Genomic DNA, 19,668 nt, shown 5'->3' with positions numbered 1-19,668 from the left:
GTTCCAGTTATAAGGTCTGAGGATGTAATGAACAGCATGGTGACTACAGTTAACAGAACTGTATTGTATATGTGAAAGTTGTTAAGAGAGTAAATCTGAAAAGTTCTTATCACAAGAAAAAAAATTGTGACTGTGAGGTGATAGATGTTAACTAAACTTATCGTGGTGATCATTTCACAATTTATTATGTTGTACCCCTTGGACTGATACAATGTGATAGGTCAATGACATCTCAATAAAACTGGGGAAAAAAACAATATTAAGCCAAAAATAATAATAATAAAAGAATTAAGAAAAATAAATCCTTTTCACCCCTTGGATGTTAGGCACATTTGGGCAAAGGAAAAATGAACAAAAGATAAGGCATCTACTGCTAATGAGTCATTTTCCAGAATAATCTTCTGAGGATCCTGGTGCTTTCCACCCTCCATTTTCTTTTCCTGCTGAGTAAATCAACATCCTGAATGTACACACTTTGATTCCTCCCCTAACACTGTCAAGGAATTTGCTTCCGCCACCCTGACCAATTCAACCCATCCTTTAGGATCTTAATCTGCAAACTTGCTGGGTCCCCACATCAACCTGACATTAACAGATCAAAACGCCCTTGATTCAGCAGGAGTTGTATTTGCAATGTGCCTTTTTCACTGTGGAGTACATACTCTCTCATCAAAGGTGTCTTCTAGAAGGAAAATGATTCTTAGATCAGACATGAATTTTGGATAGAGGATAACATGAAAACCTGGCACCTTTTTTTGGATCTCTTTTTTGAAACTCTCTTCTTAATTCAAAAGAGAGTAAAAATTGAGAAAACTAGAATATTGAGAGGGTTAAATCTCAAAAAACTTGACTTTCCCAAAAAGGAAACTTCTTGAGGGAAAGTAAAACATTGACAGAGATTGGTGAGGACACAGCAACAAGTAGCCATCCCACTCGCCAGTTCAGGAAAGAGAACCATCTGTGAACTTCTGATAAATGCAATTACTCTCACTCAAGAAAAACCACCACCTCTTGCCCTCACATCTCTAATTCTTCTTGAGGTAACAGCTCAAGTTGGTTTGCTCATGGCATGCTGAAAATGACTTACAGGATATCAAAAGAAGGAAGTTGTAAAGATATACTTATGGGAACAATGTCAAGGCAAATACTTGGCTCTCAGGGAAGTTAAAGATTCTATTTCTGGTTTTTTGTGAAGATGTAATCACTTCATGGAAGCCTTACAGAGAACTAAAACTTCAATTATCTAACCATCTAAGTTTTCTTCTTAAAGTCTGCCCTTTGTGGTGTAAAATTGGACAGCTGTACCACTCAGGATGTTGAGTTATTTGGAGAAGAATGTGATAGGACATTATATAGCGCGTACCATCCCCCATGAACAATTCATATTCACACTCTACTGGACAAATTATATCATTCCGGGTCTCCCCGTCCCTTTTCTTTTCTTTTTTTTTTTGTTTCCATTGTGCTTTCTGATGCTAGAACTGCAAACTGTGTGCGCGTTTTTTCCTCACAGAGATTTCCTCATTCTGGCTTTGAGGTTAACTCTTTCCCACAGGTTCTGGACAGACGACTTTGATTCAAAGGCCACTTCTGCCTTTCACGACTCATACGATCTTGGACAAGGTTTAACCTCTCTGGGCCATTTCTCCTTGATAAATGAGGAAACTAAAGCACCTATCTTCTAAGGTCGTTAGAAGAACCGGATGATTTAAAGTATTGAACATTTTCATAAATGTCTGTCACATGGAAAATTTTCAAGAAGTGTTATGAAAACAAAATGCATACAGTCATAAAACATAGTGTCATAGAGAGACTCTACCATGTGACAAATGTCACATGCAACCCTGCATTGCAGCGTTGTCTTATTTCGCCTTATAGGGACATTAAGGGAGGAAAGTAAAGGAGCCTGAAGCACATTTAGTTCACAAAATGCCTTCCAGGATGCTCTGTACACTTGCTCTGTACATTTGGCTCTCACTTTTCTAGCTCCCAGTGTTAACAAGGAAACACTTATAATTACGGTTTTTTTAATGTCCAAACCCAAAAGCTCATTGCCCTGAGTTTAGGGCCTATATCCCTGCCCTGCAGGTTGTCCTGAAGATCCTGTGTCATATAAGGAAGGGTTCCTTCCCCCTCAGCCCTCACTGCACAGCACTGGGTTTCCAGAGCACTTTATGATAATGTCCCTCCCACTGACAGATTACCCCCGAGTGCAGTGCAGAAAAGGTGATTCTGCAGGCCCACGCAGTGCAGGTCAGTGCAGGTCAGCTCTGACAACAGCCTGACCTCATGCAGGAGCGAACATTAGCGAATGGATGGAAAGCAGGTGGACGGCAGAGGTAGAGGCGTGGGGTTATTATCCTCCTAGATCAATACTAGGCTGCAGCACCCCCAGACTGTGTGCAAACATGTGCTTTTGCAACAGTGAAGGCTGACACCCTTCTGTGACAATAATTACTAGTCTCCAGTGTGTAGAGTTGCTCCAAAGAAAGATAGCAAAGTGGCAAGTACCCAGGGTTGCTGTTTAGGTAATAACAAACTTTACATCTGACAGTCAGGGGCCTCTCATGAGTAACTCCCCAAAAATGGGTGGAGCTCCTCTAGTTCACTGGCTGTTCTCCATTTACGAATGAGACAGAATTTGAGCATAACTTTGAACTATCAAAACAGAAATTTATTTCCAGACCTTGTGTAAACAGATTTACTAACAAAATGCATTCTGAAACATGAAATAAACAGGCTTGAATATAGCAAAGTGATTATGCTATTGGTCAAGAGAGATTTTGCTTTTACTGTATTTTCTTAATTTGAATGAAAATGTAATCCATGTCAGTTAATTAAAATAAATTTGAAAGGGGGCCAGCCTGGTGGCATAGAGGTTAAGTCCATGCACTCCTCTTCAACAGCCCAGGGTTCATGGGTTCAGATCCCGGGTGAGGACCTATACACTGTTCATCAAGCCATGCGGTGGCAGTGTCCCACATACAATATAGGAGAAGATTGACATGGATGTTAGCTCAGGGACAATCTTCCTCAAGCAAAAAAGAGGAAGATTGGCAAGAGATCTTAGGTCAGGGCCAATCTTCCTCACCAAATAAATAAATAATAAATGTGAAAGAATAAAATAAATTATACATAATATATGATTATACATTTAAGCATTTGCACATATAAGCATGTGTATGGAGGAAAAACACTAGAGGTAAATACATCCTTATTAACAGTGTTAATTTCTGGGATATGAAATTATGAGTATTTTTTCTTTTTATACTTTAAATTTTCAAAATATTCTACGAGAAAGAATTACTTTTTTTTTTTTAAGATCGGCACCTGAGCTAACAACTGTTGCCAATCTTCTTTTTTTTTTTTTTCCTGCTTTTTCTCCCCAAATCCCCCCAGCACATAGTCGTATATCTTAGTTGTGGGTCCTTCTAGTTGTGGCATGTGGGACGCCGCCTCAATGTGGCCTGATGAGTGGTGCCATGTCCATGCCCAAGATCTGAACCAGCGAAACCCTGGGTTGCTGAAGCGGAGCATGCAAACTTAACCACTCGGCCACAGGGCTGGCCCCAAGAATTACTTTTGAATGAGTTATGGCTGTAAGTTTGTTTGAGCAGCCAGCTCAGTTTCCTCGTGGGCAAAGGAATGGGCCTTGGCTCAACCAGAGCTAAGGGATATTTTAGGTTTGAAATCAATCTATTTATTTCATATATATGAAAAGCACATGCTGTGTGTGTCCCAAGGTCTCAAAGAGTGAATAGGATCACTACCTTTTATACACCTTGCTCTTAATTCAATAAACTTAAGAGAAAGCGGCGGGGGGGGGGGGGGGGGACAGCATCACATAAGATCACCCCACTTCTCATGGGAAAAAAGTTAAAGGAAGACCCCTGGGCAGAACAAAAAGTCCTCCTGGAGTAACTTCCTTTCTGCTGTCACAAACAGATACCAGTGATGGAGTGATGGAGTGATGGAGAGATCAGGACCACTGTAGTGTCAGCCTATGATGATGAAACGATGATGACCATGATGGCTGCCCACTGTACCTTATCTCATCAAATCCTTGCAATAACCCTATGAGGTGAGTGCTATTATAATGAGTATTAATTTGAAATACAACAAATATTTTTAAAATATTAAATATTGTCTCCATAGACAAATAGGTCCCATGCCTTCCTGAAAGAGACCTTGGGATGAACAGGAATCCACAAATTGGAATAAAACGAGTAAGGTTTTTTCAAACACTTGACACGGTAAGAACACAGTGAGCAGACTCCGCAGTAGACATGATGTAAGTTAATTTGCTCCAGTGGGGCCATATTGTAACCCTGCACCTAATTAGCTGAGTAACCCTGAGCAAACTATTTCACCTCCATGTACCTAGATTCTATCTGCGAAAGGAAGAGATCAGATGCTGCTCTTTGAATTGAACACCGGAGGTTCAAACAGGGGAATCAGTAAACACACACACACACACACACACACTCATACACACAAATATCTTCACTCTCTTAGTGAAATCCTTACAATGGCTGAAGTAGCTCTCCCAACACATCAAACCACATCAGTAAGAACGTAGAGCAATGCAGAGCCCATAAAATAGTCAAACTGCTCTCTCTCTCATAATCAAGCAAACACGCACCCCCATCGGTCCTACATACCAAGCAGGACTGATTTTCAAGTGATAAAGATTCGTTTCTAAAAAGCAACCTATCCCAATTTTTATAAACTCATCATTTGACAGCTATACTGGCACAATCATGCCTCTTGTGTCCTGCTTCTCTCCTCCGGACATATTTATATTTACTCCATCACCCCCACCAACTGAAAAAACTTCAGGTCCTACCTGAAAATTGGCTACAATGCCCATTCCGATACATCCCACCAATCCGAGAACCAACGACACCAAGTTAAAAACAGGAGTGCTGAAATGGCTGGCTTGATTTTGCTTCTCTACTATTTTATATCTTGTGTACATCGTGGCTGCACCTGAAAAAGAAGGGCACTTGGATGAATTTTTATTTGATTTTTTAGAATGAAAAACACAGAGAGAGTTTTGTATTGCTTTTTCAAAATTTGTACTTTCAATTTCTTGATTGCAATAGGATCCCCACTCGCCCACCATAGTCCTTCCTCATTGCGTCTTACCCTCTCCGCAGTGTGATGGGGACACACACACACAGACACACACCACTGTTACCCCTTTCACATAAATGCTATTGTACATGTATTTTTCTGTGACTTGCTTTTTTTCCACTTAAAAATGTACCTTGGAGATCTTGCCATGTCAGTACAAATAGGTCTACTTCATCATTTTTAGAGGTCTCTTGATGGTATATAGTGAGATGCCATATTTATTTCATCATTCTCCTAATAATAGATTTCCACATTGTTTCCATGTTTTTCCTATTACAAACAACACTCAATGAACATCCTCGTATATAAGTCTTTGGCACACTTTCATGTGCTTCTAAAAGACCAATCCTAGAAGTAGTACTACTGGGTCAAAAAACCATGCACAATTAGAATGCTAAGAAATATCTCCAAGTGGCTCCAAGATTGTAGCAATTTATACTCCCACCAGCACAATTTCATAGCAATTCTGAATGCCCTTGGCTTTTTTTTTTTTTTTGGTGAGGAAGCCAGGCCCTGAGCTAACTTCTGTTGCCAATCTTCCTCTATTTTGTATGTGGGACCCCACCACAGTATGGCTTGATGAGAGGTGTGTAGGTCCATGCCTGGGATCTGAACCTGTGAACCCCAGACTGTGGAAGGAGAGCACATGAACTTAACCACTATGCCACCAGGCCAGCCCCTGACCTTGCCTTTTTAATTATTGCCAATTTAATGAATGAAAAATGGCAATCTGTTGGTTTCATTTGGATTTATCTGATGATTAGTAAGATTGTCCAACTTTCAGTATGTCAACTGGTCATTAGCAATTCTTCTTCTGAGAACTGCATATTTACAATTTTTTTCTTTTTTTCTCTTGAGTTTGTCTATCCATTTTTAATTTGTAGTTGCCTTTTGCACATTATATACATTAGTCTATTGTCTTCTATAAATATTACAAATTTTCTTCTGGTCTCTTGTCTTTAATTTTGTTTCTTGTATCTTTCATCACTTAGAAGTTGTAATTTTTTATCTACTCAAATCTGTCCATTCTTTCCTATTTAGCTTTTGGGTTTTGTGTAAGTGTAGATAAGCTTTTCCATTCCAAGGTTCTCAAAATATTTTCCTATAATTTAATCCTCTAATAGTTTTGCTTTTCATGTTAGTTCTTTAATTGCCATTGGTTTTGAATGGTGCGAGGATGGTACTGAAGGGATGTTTTTCTAAAGAGCTAGTCAATTAATCAATACCATTTAGTGTTTTGGAGAGTAATTTGACAATAAAGTCCAATCTCCAGGAGGGCAGGTCCTTGTCTGCCTGCTATTGTGACCCCAGCACTAAGCATAAGCTCAGAGCCCAACACAAAGTAGCCACCTAGTAAATGAAGGCTGAATAAACGGATAGCTATCAAAATTTTAGACACATATTCCCTTTAACTCAGCAAATTTATCTTGTATAAAAACTCACATAAATATGCAAAAATACATTCAAAAAGATGTTCACTTCAGCATTGTAAATTACAAAATCAGAAATAAATGTTTAACAATAGAGACTGATGAAATAAATTATAATACAGCCATGAGATGGATATCATGCACGTGTTAAAAGGATAAAGTAGATTTCTCTGTATTGATATAGCATGATGGCCGTAATATGTTGCTGAATTTTAAAAAGTAGGTTAAAAGCTAACAATTTATCATAGACAGTTTTAAACGAAGATATTCATATCAGATTCTGCCTTGCCTAGAAGCAAAAAGCCGTATTTATCGCTTGTTAGTGATAATCTGTCTTCTAAATCTGGACTCCGGGCAAGGATGGCATAAGAGGCCGCTGGAATTGATTCACTCCTGTTTCTACTTCCCCTTGTCACCTGCAAAACCTTGGGAGGAGAAACCACAAATGGGGATGGGGTGAAACTTTCATTCCACCACGTAGGATGAACAAATTCCAAAGATGCCAAGTCACTAAGTAGGGTTTCCGGCACCTCCGTCCCTTCCCATCCTGCACCAGCAGAGCGGGACAGAGTGCTGGTTACCCAAGAGGCCCCTGGACGATACTCCATTGTTCCATAGGGTAGAGGTTTACGGAAGCGCCAAGAGAAAGCGCCCTGCCCCTTACGGCCGTACACCCAAATCACCCCGAAGTAGACCGAGTTTTCCAGTCCCTACATTAACTGGCTCATGAGAGGGTTGTATTCTGTCAACTGCATCTCAGGTGCATTTGAGGAATTGAAAAGAAAAATTATGCCTGAGTGGGAGACAAACTTCCCCGCTTCTCCTTCCCCCTTTCTCTAACAGGCGAGACAACACCTTTGCCAGGGGTTCGCAAGCCCCAGTGAGTCCCGGAGTGCCCGAGAGAGCTTGTTCGCAATGCATATTCTCGGTCCCCTCTCCCAGAGGTTCTGATTGGGTGGATCTGCAGTGTGGCCCTGGGACATGCCTTTTAACCAGCGCCCCAGATGATTTTTATCTAAGTTGCCTTCAGAACACACTCTGAGAAACATTACCTTATGCATTAGGTGTCTTTGGCTTACACAAATGCATCGGATATAATTCACAATTTAGAAAATTAAGTTACATTTAAAATCCATTCCAAAATCCTGGAGCAAATTACGAGATGAAGTGAAGAATAGTTCTATAATGAAGCTGTAAATAACTTTGGATTTCTAGTCATTTTAGTTTCTCAAAGTAGAGCAAAGGTCATACTTTTAAAAAATCATACACACCAAGAGTGAACCCTAATGTAAACTGTGGACTTCGAGTGATTATAATGTGTCAATGTAGGTTGATTAACTACCAAATCTACCACTCTGCTGGGGGAAGTTATGGGGCAGGAGGAGGCACATAGATGGGAAATCTCTACCCTTTGCTCAATTTTGCTGTGAACCTAAAACTATTCTAAAAAATAAAATCTGTTAAAAAAATTTAAAAAATTATATATAACTGTAAATAACATATTTCACCTCACCTGAGATTGTGAATTTTTCATATATTTATAATAATTATTGGGTACTTACCAAGAAATGCAGAGAAGTTTATCATAAATCCAAAAATACCACTTTCTGGAGGGGTTGTTCCTGTATCACTAAGAAAGAGAAGAAATGTCCAAATTATTAAAAAGGAATTCAGTTCAGACCTCCAGGCAGGTTTGTAATTGTAATTGTAATTGGCAGTTTTTATACTGTGTTTCTTCTGGGTGTTCAGCCACTTTAAATTCCAAAGATTTGGCCTGATTTTGTTCTAAAGTGTTTCCATTTTGGCTCTGAAAAATCTAAAATTCGGGGCCAGCCCATGGATGAGTGTTTAAGTTCACACACTCTGCTTTAGTGGCCCGAGGTTCCACTGGTTCGGATCCTGGGCGTGGACGTGGCACCGCTCATCAAGCCATGCTGAGGTGGCATCCCACACAGTACAACCAGAGGCACTCACAACCAGAATATACAATTATGTACTAGGGGTCTTTGGGGAGAAGAAGGGGAAGAAAAAAAAAAGGTTGGCAACAGATGTTAGTTCAGGTGCCAATCTTTAAAAAAAAAAATAGAAAAAAGAAAAAAATCTAAAATTCATTTTTCTACCATGAGAGATTACATTTTTTTTTTTCCACCGTAAAAAGCTAGGAAATATTTAAAGTGAATGGTGGTGCTGTTTCTCAAGTGATCGAGCCCAGTAAACTTGATATGTGTTCATTCTTGGTGAAGAATTGAGTGTGACTATTTTGGAAAAAAAAAAAACTGGTCTAAAGTTACATTTGAAAAATCTGCTATTGGGATATTAAATACACATAAACACATCATTTTAGTTTTTTTAACAATTTGATTTATGCACAAGAATTTACACTGCTGAAAATACAATCATGGAAAGCTGAATATCATTGATATCTATCAGTACTTTATGGAAACATCATAGAGTATTGAAGACATATTAATGGTGATAAATTATTTTAACAAAAAATAGTTTCTATAAAACATTTTTCAGGTGCAGTCTATCAATTAATTAATTAAATGAGCTGGAAAGTGGAGTTTGATATGTTCTGTTTTCTATACATTAATGCCAAGGTTTACATTTTTACATTTTCAAGCTGCTCACATAAAGCAATGATTTAAAACTGATGGCAAAAGAGCTCCCAACATGAAACAGCTCATACTCATCTTGAGTGTTCCCATGTTTACAAATGGCTCTGAAATTTAAGTACTATTTAAAAACTGATCATGCTGCAAAGACGCACTTCAAAGTGTTTGAAGAATTCCACAAGAAGCCTGTGTGCGCAGAAAGCAGGAGGCTGTAGGTTTTGTGAACACTTAATACTTGAAGAGTAGAAAGAGGTTAATATTCCCCTTACAACAAAGGCCTCTATTCTCAATTATTTCCATCTCGGTTCACTTGCCCCTGTAAGAATCTGCAGGGTTTAGAATTTAACATTACCATTTTTCCTACATAGGTAAAAATGTAGGGAAAAACCATCTATCTCACTAAAGGCAGGCTGAGGTGGAGATGCCGCCCAGTGTGTGGGATGCCCTTCTGAGCACAGGGTGGTGCTGAGTGGGCGAGAGGAGGGGATGGCAACCAGCGACAGGAAGAAGGTGGAGGCAGCTCGTAGCCTTGGGCAGCGCTTTTGCCGGAAGATTAATTCTCATGGGGAAATCAAAGCTTCTAGTCTTGGCCTCAGGGTATAAAAAGGCGGCCACTTGGGGCTGGCCCCGTGGCGAAGTAGTTAAGTTTGGCACGCTCCGCTTAGGTGCCCGGGTTCGAAGGTTCAGACCCCAGGCATGGACCTACACCACTCCTCAGCCATGCTGTGGCTGACGACCCACATACAAAACAGAGGAAGATTGACACAGATGTTAGCTCAAGGTGAATCTTCCTCTGCAAAAAAAAAAAAAAGAAAGAAAAAAAAGAACAGGCAGCCACCTGGTCACTTATGCAAGAGTACTTAAACCACAGATCTGAGAGTAATCTGCCATGTGCTGGGAAGATTGTTTGCTTGTTTGCGGAGAAAGGGGAGGAAATGGCAGAGCGAGGAGGATACTTAGGGGGACAGGTAGTTGGGGGGACAAAGGTGCTCTAACATGAGATGAGAAGACAGCCAGACTTGAGAACTGTCCATTGATAGCAACCCAAGACACATGTGAAGGGCCCAGATGTACAGTCCACCTGACATCAAACATGCGATCTGAAAGCTCAGAATTTCTGGGTGGTATTTTATTCTTCTTTATTTGTACATTCAAAACTATCCAGGCAGAATCAAAAATGCTTTTCAAATAGCCATTCCAGATGTATTTGTTGAATGAATGATTATCACTACTGGAAAAAAAATTTTGACCTAATAGATACCACTTATTGAGCATTTACTCTGTAGCAGGCACTGTTAGGTGCTTACCATCCATCATTTCATTTCATCCTCGAACACTAAGGTGGAGCCTCTATCAACCTCATTTTACTGAAGAGGAAACTGGATATTAGAGAGGTTGTATAAGTTGTTCAAGGTCATAGAGCTATTAAACACAGGCATTTATATTCCAATCCAGATGTCTGACTCCTTGGCTTTCCTGCCTCCACTGTGCTCTAACAGCAGGCAAGGAACAAAGCAGTTACCACGATTGGGGGTGTGGGTAGAGAACAAACACTGATGTGCTGGTAAATGTTTAACAATTAGCTCTGGATGGAGCCTGGTTTGTACCACAGGTCAACTTCCATGGTGTAAATACTCCCAACATGGCAAAATTCAACCTACCAAAATGTAGGTCACTGAACATGGAGTTAAGAAGAAATGCATGCAATTGGCTCTTAGGAGCACATACCAGCTGGCTCCAGCATACCATGGGAATGAACCATGATCGTAATGAGAAGGGATCATCGTGCCTTTGTTGTGTACCAGGAAGGCATAAACTAGGCAAGACCTCATAGCTTTCAAATGCCATAATTGAATTGTAGACCATCTTTGACAAATTTTCACTTCCATGGTAAATCTAATTTTCTTTCAGAATTACCAAGTCTACAACAGCCATCATGAATGCATGAGTACCAATGGGCCTACATTCCTACACTTGGCACTATGACATAAGCAGTGTCAATACTACAAAAATTGGGGAAAATATTAGTGCATTGCATTCATAACCAGTTGTTTGATTAAATGCAAGCCTCTTTTAAGTTTTTTTTTATTTGGCTCCACAAATAACTATAAAATTTATCTGCTCATCAACAAAATATTTCTGGGACACCTACTTATTATGTGTTAGACATAATCTGGGTCACAAATGTCCCATTCCATCAGGTTAGAATGGTCAATTTGTGATTTATTTCCATTAAGTGACAAAGCGGTGCCTAATTATATTTGGTGAAATTTTGCTCGAGAATATTTCAAGAAAACTCTCCAAGAAGCAAATGAAAATGTGGACATTTCTAAGAACTTTTAAGAATCATAATGGTTGCTTATTATTGTTAATAAAAATGAAAGTCTCTCTTACCTTAAAACGTTCTTTTAAGGCTTTCAGTCTGAGCTAATACATGTTACATCATAAATATTGCATCGCATCTTCTGCCTGATGTTAGAATCCAAATGAGCATAACACCAAGGGGGTACCAAGAGACCTTGTGAGCAGCCTCCTTTTATTTTTTATTTTTATGCTCAAACTAAACGATGTTATTGTGCAAAAGCAGAGCTGGTAGTATTTGGTTGGCATAGCTATGCTTGAGTGCCTGATTCAAGAAACTGGAGAATGAGTGAGAGGTGAAACCAGTTAACCTCCCAATCCGGCAGAAGCAGGCTTCCCACCCGACTCCCATCACATGATTCTGTACCATGTGCTTAAGCAATACAGTTCCAGCCCTGCCCCAGTCCCATCCACCTCCTCATTTGCCTCCTTGTAAATGAGACATTTCCTGGAAACTGCAGTGGGGCTAGGAACTATGGTTCATCTGTATGTGGCTTAGATGCGGTTGAGACTGTTATGTGTACACAGTTGTTTCTAGGGTAGTTTGCACCTAGGAAATCAGTTTATGTCTGTATTTCTTGTATTCACTTTTTTTTTTTTTTTTGAGGAAGATTAGCCCTGAGCTAACATCTGCCCCCAATCCTCCTCTATTTGCTGAGGAAGACTGGCCCTGAGCTAACATCTGTGCCCATCTCCCTCTACTTTATATGTGGGATGCCTGCCACAGCATGGCTTGACAAGCGGTGCATAGGTCCACACCTGGGAATCTGCAAACCCCGGACCACTGAAGCAGAATGTGCGAACTTAACGGCTGCCACACCAGGGCAGCCCCTACATTTCCACAAGCTAAGTTTATCATGGAAAATTCCAAGTTGTTTGTCTAACCCCCTTCTTCAACCTAATTTATGATAAGCCAGTGCATAATCATTTGATGCTCAAAAGAATGAAAATAGTACAAAGAAAATGTACATGATAATATAAGCTTGGTCGAATGCTGTCCTTTTAATCACTGGATACATGTGATTCCATTATTCCCAAGCCTGGAGTCACTCGGGGGACTGAGATGCTGACGAGATGCAAAATTAACTGTGTATCCAGACGGGTTTGTTACATTCCCCTAAAATCCCAGGCCCATTGCTTGGAAGATTAATCAGGACTTAGAACCTAAAACACTTAGGGACCGGCCCCATGGCCGAGTGGTTAAGTTCGCAAGGTTCGCAGGTTCAGATCCTGGGCGTGGACATGGCACTTCTCATCAAGCCATGCTGAGGCGGCATCCCACATGCCACAACTAGAAGGACCCACAACCAAAAGTACACAACTATTTACCAGGGGGTTTGGGGAGAAAAAGGAAAAATAAAAAAATTAAAAAAAGAACCTAAAATACTTAATGCACCAGTAAAAGGAGACCATTACTTCCTTTATCCTCATGATATTTAAAAGGAATAAGTATAATAATAAAAAGTAATTACATTTTATTAGATACTTTTAATTATTAGGGCTAACTTTTTGGTAGCTTCACTTGATAGGATTATTCTAGAGTGTGAGGTACCATATAGCTCTATCAACTATTTTTAAACTTAAAAAGAAATTTCTACTCATAAATGCAAACAACTTGCTCTTTTCTCACACTACCCACCAGCACTTTGCCCTCTCTGTCAATCTGAGTTCCTTCCTTGTTCCCTCATACAACATTTTAAAAGAACTGTTAAGCACCTCCTAAGAGTTGAGAGCTGTGCCAAGTGAGAGGAATACAAAGATAATTCACTACCTTTAAAGTTTAATATCTAACAAAAGGTTCAAGGATTCATTGATTCAACACATAAGTACTAACTGCCTTCTATGTAACAGGCAATTCTGGAGGCATAGTGAATGCAGTGGCAAATAAAAGAGAAAAGCCACTCCTTCGTGGAACGTATATTTTCGTGGGGGGCAATACAAATAGTCTAGGAGTGATGAATGCTGTGAAGAAAAGGAAAGCTGGATAAGAGGACAGAGAGGGGTGAGCCGCCTACTTGGGACCGTCTAATCTGGGAAGGGTACTTGAACAGAGAGCTGAATGAAGTGGAATATTTGGGCCAGGAAAATTACAAGCAGAGGGAACAACAAAGTCAAAGGCCTTAAGGTGGCAATATGTTAGAGGAACTGCAAGGAAGCAGGTGTGGCTGGAGGAGGGAGTGGGCAAGGATGTGTGTGCATACGAGGGAGGGGTCACAGAGAGCCCGAAGCATGATGGGAAGCTGTTGAGGGCTGAAAGCAGGGAAGGGATAGCAAGTTGATAGATGTTTTTAAAAGATGTTGGGAAAAGACTAGAAGGGCAAGTGTGGGCCAGGGAGACCATTAGGAAGCTATTTCAGTATTTTGTCAAGAGATGACCATGGCTCAGACACGGGTGGTAATGAAGAGGGAGGTGAAAAGATGTCAGATGCTGGAAGTTTTTTGGAGGAATCTCTAGAAACCATCCCCACTTGGGCGACAGCTGCTAATATTACAAAACAAAGAAAAATTAACATTTCCTCAGCACTTACACTTGGCCAGGCACATCTTATTTGGTCTTCATAACATCATAAGGAAAGTACTGGGGGCCGGCCCTGTGGCTGAGTGGTTAAGTTCACGCACTGCACTTTGGCGGCCCAGGCTTTAGCCCATTTGGATCCTGGGCACAGACATGGCACTGCTCACCAGGCCATGCTGAGGTGGTGTCCCGCATGTCACAACTAGAAGGACCCACAACTAAAATATACAACTATGTACTGGGGGGGATTTGGGGAGAAAAAGCAAACAAAAAGAAAAGAAAAGAAAAAAAAGGAAAGTACTTATTATCACCATCTTAAAGATGAAGAAACTGAGTCTTAGAAAAGTAACTTGCCCAAGGTCACATAGATTATAAATGGGGAAGCCAAGCCGTGCATCCAGAGCTATCTAATTTCAATGGACACAACTTAGGAATTCTTCTCTGCTGTGCTGTATTGCGATGCTTTTTATGATTACGTATCATTTCCATGTGAGTGTACAGTATTCTACATCTACAACCAGGCTCACATCAGCTATTCCTTCTGGAGCCATTAGTTGTCCTCGGCATGTGAGAACTCTACAGCGCATGTTCTCGATGCAACGAAAAATACAATTACTGTCAGGTAAGGCGGACTGTTAAACGGGGCACTCTTCTTTTTTAAGTTGAAATTGAGCTTTTATATTTAAAAGTTGTCAGACCTGCATCAGTCAAGACTTTTGAGCAATACCCTACTGCTTTTTAAAAGTAGGAATAAGAAAAGAAGAAAAAAAACATTCACAATTTTATTTAATTCAGTGAAAAAAGAGAATTTTACATCAAACGACAATGGGAAATTTAAATTAAACAGAGGAGAAATTATATATTTACAATTGACTCAGAAGCCAAGCAACACTGCATCCATCACCTCAATTATTTTTTTTTTTTGTAAGGAAGATTAGCCCTGAGCTAACAGCTATGCCAATCTTCCTCTGTTTTGTGTGTGGGATGCTGCCACAGTATGGCTTAACAAGTGGTGTCTGGGTCTGCGCCTGGGATCCGAACCTGTGAACTCAGGACAGCCAAAGCAGAGCATGCGAACTTAACCACTATGCCAGCAGGCTGGCCCCCACCTCAATTAATTTTTGAGCTGCAAAAGTTTGAGATCTTCAATTTTCTTATTATGCTTCTCTTAGAATTAACTAATTTGGATAATGCTTTCTTGAAGAAAATATTAAACTACAAATTATCATTTCAAAGATGATACTTTTCTAGCTAAAAGCTGTAAATGGCATACCTGCCTTTTTGTCCTCATGACACTGTGACTTAGTGATACTATGAGGTAATAATCACTGAGTCGTAAACTGAAGCGTCATTAACATCATGCCAGAATGTGACTTTATACACAGAGACCTCATTATCTGATTATTTATTATCCTGGCCTCCACTGTTATGGTTGAACAGGGAAGCAAACGTCACCATTGTCTGAAATTCAAAGTAGTTAGTAATCAAGAAAGTTGGCTTAAGCAGGAAGTCATCAAAAATTATATGGACACATACACATCACAAACATATAAATGTACACACATTCATTTGCCTACCTGTTGAAGTAGGCCAAGGCACGTTACGTGTGTACAAGTCCACTGTATGTCTTTCTGGCATATAAACCACATCTACTCTGAATCATCTCATTTCCAGTTTTGGTTTCTTTAAAGTGGAGGGAAAATCTTAAAGACACTTTTGAAGCAATTTGAGTGCAGAATCCTTCTAGTTTTTTATCAGTTTCGTAAATCTCTACATTTGTCATAACCACTACTTGTTTTGACAACTGTCTCTTTTGAATCTTTCCAAAGCATCGAACTGAGTTTTCTTAAAAATTACAATTCTTGGGCCGGCCTGGTGGCATAGTGGTTAAGTTCACGTGCTCCACTTTGGTGGCCCAGGGTTCACGGGTTCAGATCCTGGACATGGACCTACACATCGCTCATCAAGCCATGCTGTGGAAGCATCCACATACAAAATAGAGGAGGATTGGCATGGATGTTAGCTCAGGGCCAATCTTCCTCAAGCAAAAGGAAGAAGACTGGCAACAGGTGTTAGCTCAGGGCCAATCTTTCTCACCAAAAAAAACATATATATACAATTCTCTTTTCACATTCACAGACCAATAGTTTATAGGTATATTGAGTTAAATCACACAATTTCAATAAAATAAACAACTGGCATAAACAGAGTTGGGGAAAAACACAGCTGGCATTTGATACATAGGATACAAAGAAACAAGTGAGAGAAGGCAGCAAACAGCCCAGAGAGTGGTCACCACTGGAAGAGGTTTTCAGGGACCATTGGCTTCAGTCAGTGTTCAGTCGGCCCTCCAAACCTGTGGTCCGGCATCCGCGCATTCGACCAACCACAGATGAAAGGCCTGATGGTTGCCTCTGTACTGAACATGCACAGATCTTTTTTTCTTGTCATTATTCCCTAAACAATACAGTATAACAACTATTTACATAGCATTTACATTCTATTGGTATTATAAGTAACCTAGAGATGATTTAAAGTGTATGAGAGAGATGTGCATAGGTTATATGCAAATACTCTGCCATTTTATTTAAGGGACTTGAGCATCTGAGGATTTTGGTATCCACAGGCTCCTGGAACCAATCCCCTGAGGATACCAAGGGACAACCATATTTTGCAGAGAATGAAAATGAAAATACTGAGAATGAGATTATCAGTTACCCAGGAAGTTAAGTTGAGGCTGGTTAAGAAAGCTTCTGTTATATTCACAAATAAACCTATCACTTATAGGGACCGGCCTGGTGGCACAGCGCTTAAGTTCGCATGTTCTGCTTCTCGGCGGCCCGGGTTTCCCGGGTTCGGATCCCGGGTGCGGACATGGCACCACTTGTCAAGCCATGCTGTGGTAGGCATCCCACGTATATAGTAGAGGAAGATGGGCATGGATGTTAGCTCAGGGCCAATCTTCCTCAGCAAAAAGAGAGGATTTGCAGTAGTTAGCTCAGGGCTAATCTTCCTCAAAAAAAAAAAACCTATCACTTATAAAATTAGCCCTCGACCAATTGTCTTTTCCTATTTAACACTGGCATCTATCCAGATCAATGTGGATCGGTCCCTTGATAATACTTATAGCAAATGCTCACAGAGAACTTATTCTGTTTTTGGACCAGGGTATTAATGAGTCCTAAGAGAGTTCACATGTTAATGAGGGCGATGTTATTATTAACCCATAGAAAAGCAAAGAGAAGTCAAGCAATTCGTCCAAAGTCCTATAGCCGGGGCACATGGTGGAGCTGAATTCTATCCAGATCTCTGCTCCAAAACTTATCCACCACACTACGTTCCCTCTCAGTAGGATTATCAACTGTTGTAAATATTCAACAATACAAGCCAAACTGACTACAAAGTGAGGTTGCAAATCTTGTAAAACATGGAGAATTTCATGAAGCCGATAGAAATGGTGTTGGAGAACGACTGGAATCATAACCAGAGTTAATGAACGGTGAGCGCCGGCAGAAGAGAAGCCGACAAGATTACTAGAACAGGGATAATAAATAAAACAGGCCCATCTGATATGAATTATCTCGGTCAGCTGTCAACCAATATTTACTAAGCACTTACTGTGGTCTGGCACTGTCATAAATGCTGGGGATGCAGGAGTGAACAAACCCTAAATCTCTACCCTTGTGGAACTTACATTTTGTGTGAGAGACAGACAATAAACGAGATCAATACCCTTACACAAAGATTAAAAACAATCACTGGGAGAACTGAAGTCATAAAACATTTCTGCAAAAACGAGCCTCTTCATATCCTCCTTCAATAGACAAATGTGAAATCAAGGACTTTACATCATTCAATCATAAAACCATATCGGAAAAAGTATGTACTCCTCCCTTAAAAAATCAGCACCCAACAAAGCCCAGAGTCAGTAAAAGGAGGGAAATAATAAAAATAAGAGCAGAAATAAACGATATTGAAACAAAAAAGACAGTAGAAAGGATCAATGAAACAAAGAGTTGGTTCTTCGAAAAAATTAACAAAATCGACAAACCTTTAGCCAGACTCACCAAGAAAAAAAGAGAAAAATCTCAAATAAATAAAATTAGGAATGAGAGAGGAGAAATCACAAGAGATACCAATGAAATACAAGGGATCATAAGAGAATACTGTGAAAAACTATATGCCAACAAATTGAACAACCTAGAAGAAATGGACAACTTCCTAGACTCCTACAACCTCCCCAAACTGAATCAGGAAGAAATGGAGAATCTGAATAGGCCAATCACAAGTAAGGAAATAGAAACAGTAATCAAAAACCTCCCCAAAAATAAGAGTCCAGGACCAGACGGCTTCTCTGGAGAATTCTACCAAACATTCAAAGAAGATTTAATACCTATTCTTCTCAAACTATTCCAGAAAATTGAGGAAGATGGAGTACTCCCTAACACATTCTATGAAGCCAACATCACTCTGATCCCCAAACCTGACAAGGACAACACAAAGAAGGAGAACTACAGGCCGATATCACTGATGAACATAGATGCAAAAATCCTCAACAAAATTCTGGCAAACCGAATACAGCAATACATCAAAAAGATTATACACCACGATCAAGGGGGATTTATACCAGGGACACAGGGATGGTTCAACATCCACAAGTCAATCAACGTGATACACTACATCAACAAAATGAAAAACGAAAACCACATGATCATCTCAATAGATGCAGAGAAAGCATTCGACAAGATCCAACACCCATTTATGATAAAAACCCTCAATAAAATGGGTATAGAAGGAAAGTACCTCAAGATAATAAAGGCCATATATGACAAACCCACAGCCAACATCATACACAATGGACAAAAACTGAAAGCCATCCCTCTGAGGACAGGAACAAGACAAGGATTCCCACTTTCACCACTCCTATTCAACATAGTACTGGAGGTGTTGGCCAGAGCAATTCGGCAGGAAAAAGAAATAAAAGGAATCCAAATAGGTAACGAAGAAGTAAAACTCTCGCTGTTTGCAGACGACATGATCTTATATGTAGAAAACACCAAAGAATCCATAGAAAAACTATTAGAAATAATCAACAACTACAGCAAAGTAGCAGGGTATAAAATCAACATACATAAATCAGTAGCATTTCTATACACTAACAATGAACTAACAGAAAAAGAACTCAAGAACTCAATCCCATTCACAATCACAACGAAAAGAATAAAATACCTTGGGATAAACTTAACCAAGGAAGTGAAGGATTTATACAATGAAAACTACAAAACTTTCTTGAAAGAAATTGATGACGACATAAAGAGATGGAAAGACATTCCATGCACATGGATTGGAAGAATAAACATAGTTAAAATGTCCATACTACCTAAAGCAATCTACAGATTCAATGCTATCCCAATCAGAATCCCAAGAACATTCTTTACAGAAATTGAACAAAGAATCCTAAAATTCATATGGGGCAACAAAAGACCGCGAATTGCTAAAGCAATCCTGAGCAAGAAAAACAAAGCTGGAGGAATCACAATCCCCGATTTCAAAACATACTACAAAGCTACAGTGATCAAAACAGCATAGTACTGGTACAAAAACAGGTCCA

At 39.8% G+C, this 19,668-nt stretch overlaps 1 protein-coding gene across 1 annotated transcript in view; it reads right to left on the bottom strand.

Moving 5' to 3' along the window:
* DRAM1 (DNA damage regulated autophagy modulator 1) overlaps positions 1–19,668 on the bottom strand; it is a 39,031-nt gene that overhangs the window by 11,989 nt on the left and 7,374 nt on the right. The window contains exons 2-3 of the mRNA XM_008517636.2: positions 8,129–8,196; positions 4,847–4,989 (exon numbers count right to left, since the gene is read on the bottom strand). Coding sequence (XP_008515858.1) covers positions 4,847–4,989; positions 8,129–8,196 — 211 coding nt within the window. The remainder of the gene's footprint in view (positions 1–4,846; positions 4,990–8,128; positions 8,197–19,668) is intronic.

Source organism: Equus przewalskii, chromosome 29, assembly GCF_037783145.1.
Source record: "Equus przewalskii isolate Varuska chromosome 29, EquPr2, whole genome shotgun sequence".
Lineage (NCBI taxonomy): Eukaryota > Metazoa > Chordata > Mammalia > Perissodactyla > Equidae > Equus > Equus przewalskii.
The sequence above is the reverse complement of the archived record's forward strand: the minus strand, read 5'-3'. Positions and strand labels throughout refer to the sequence as shown.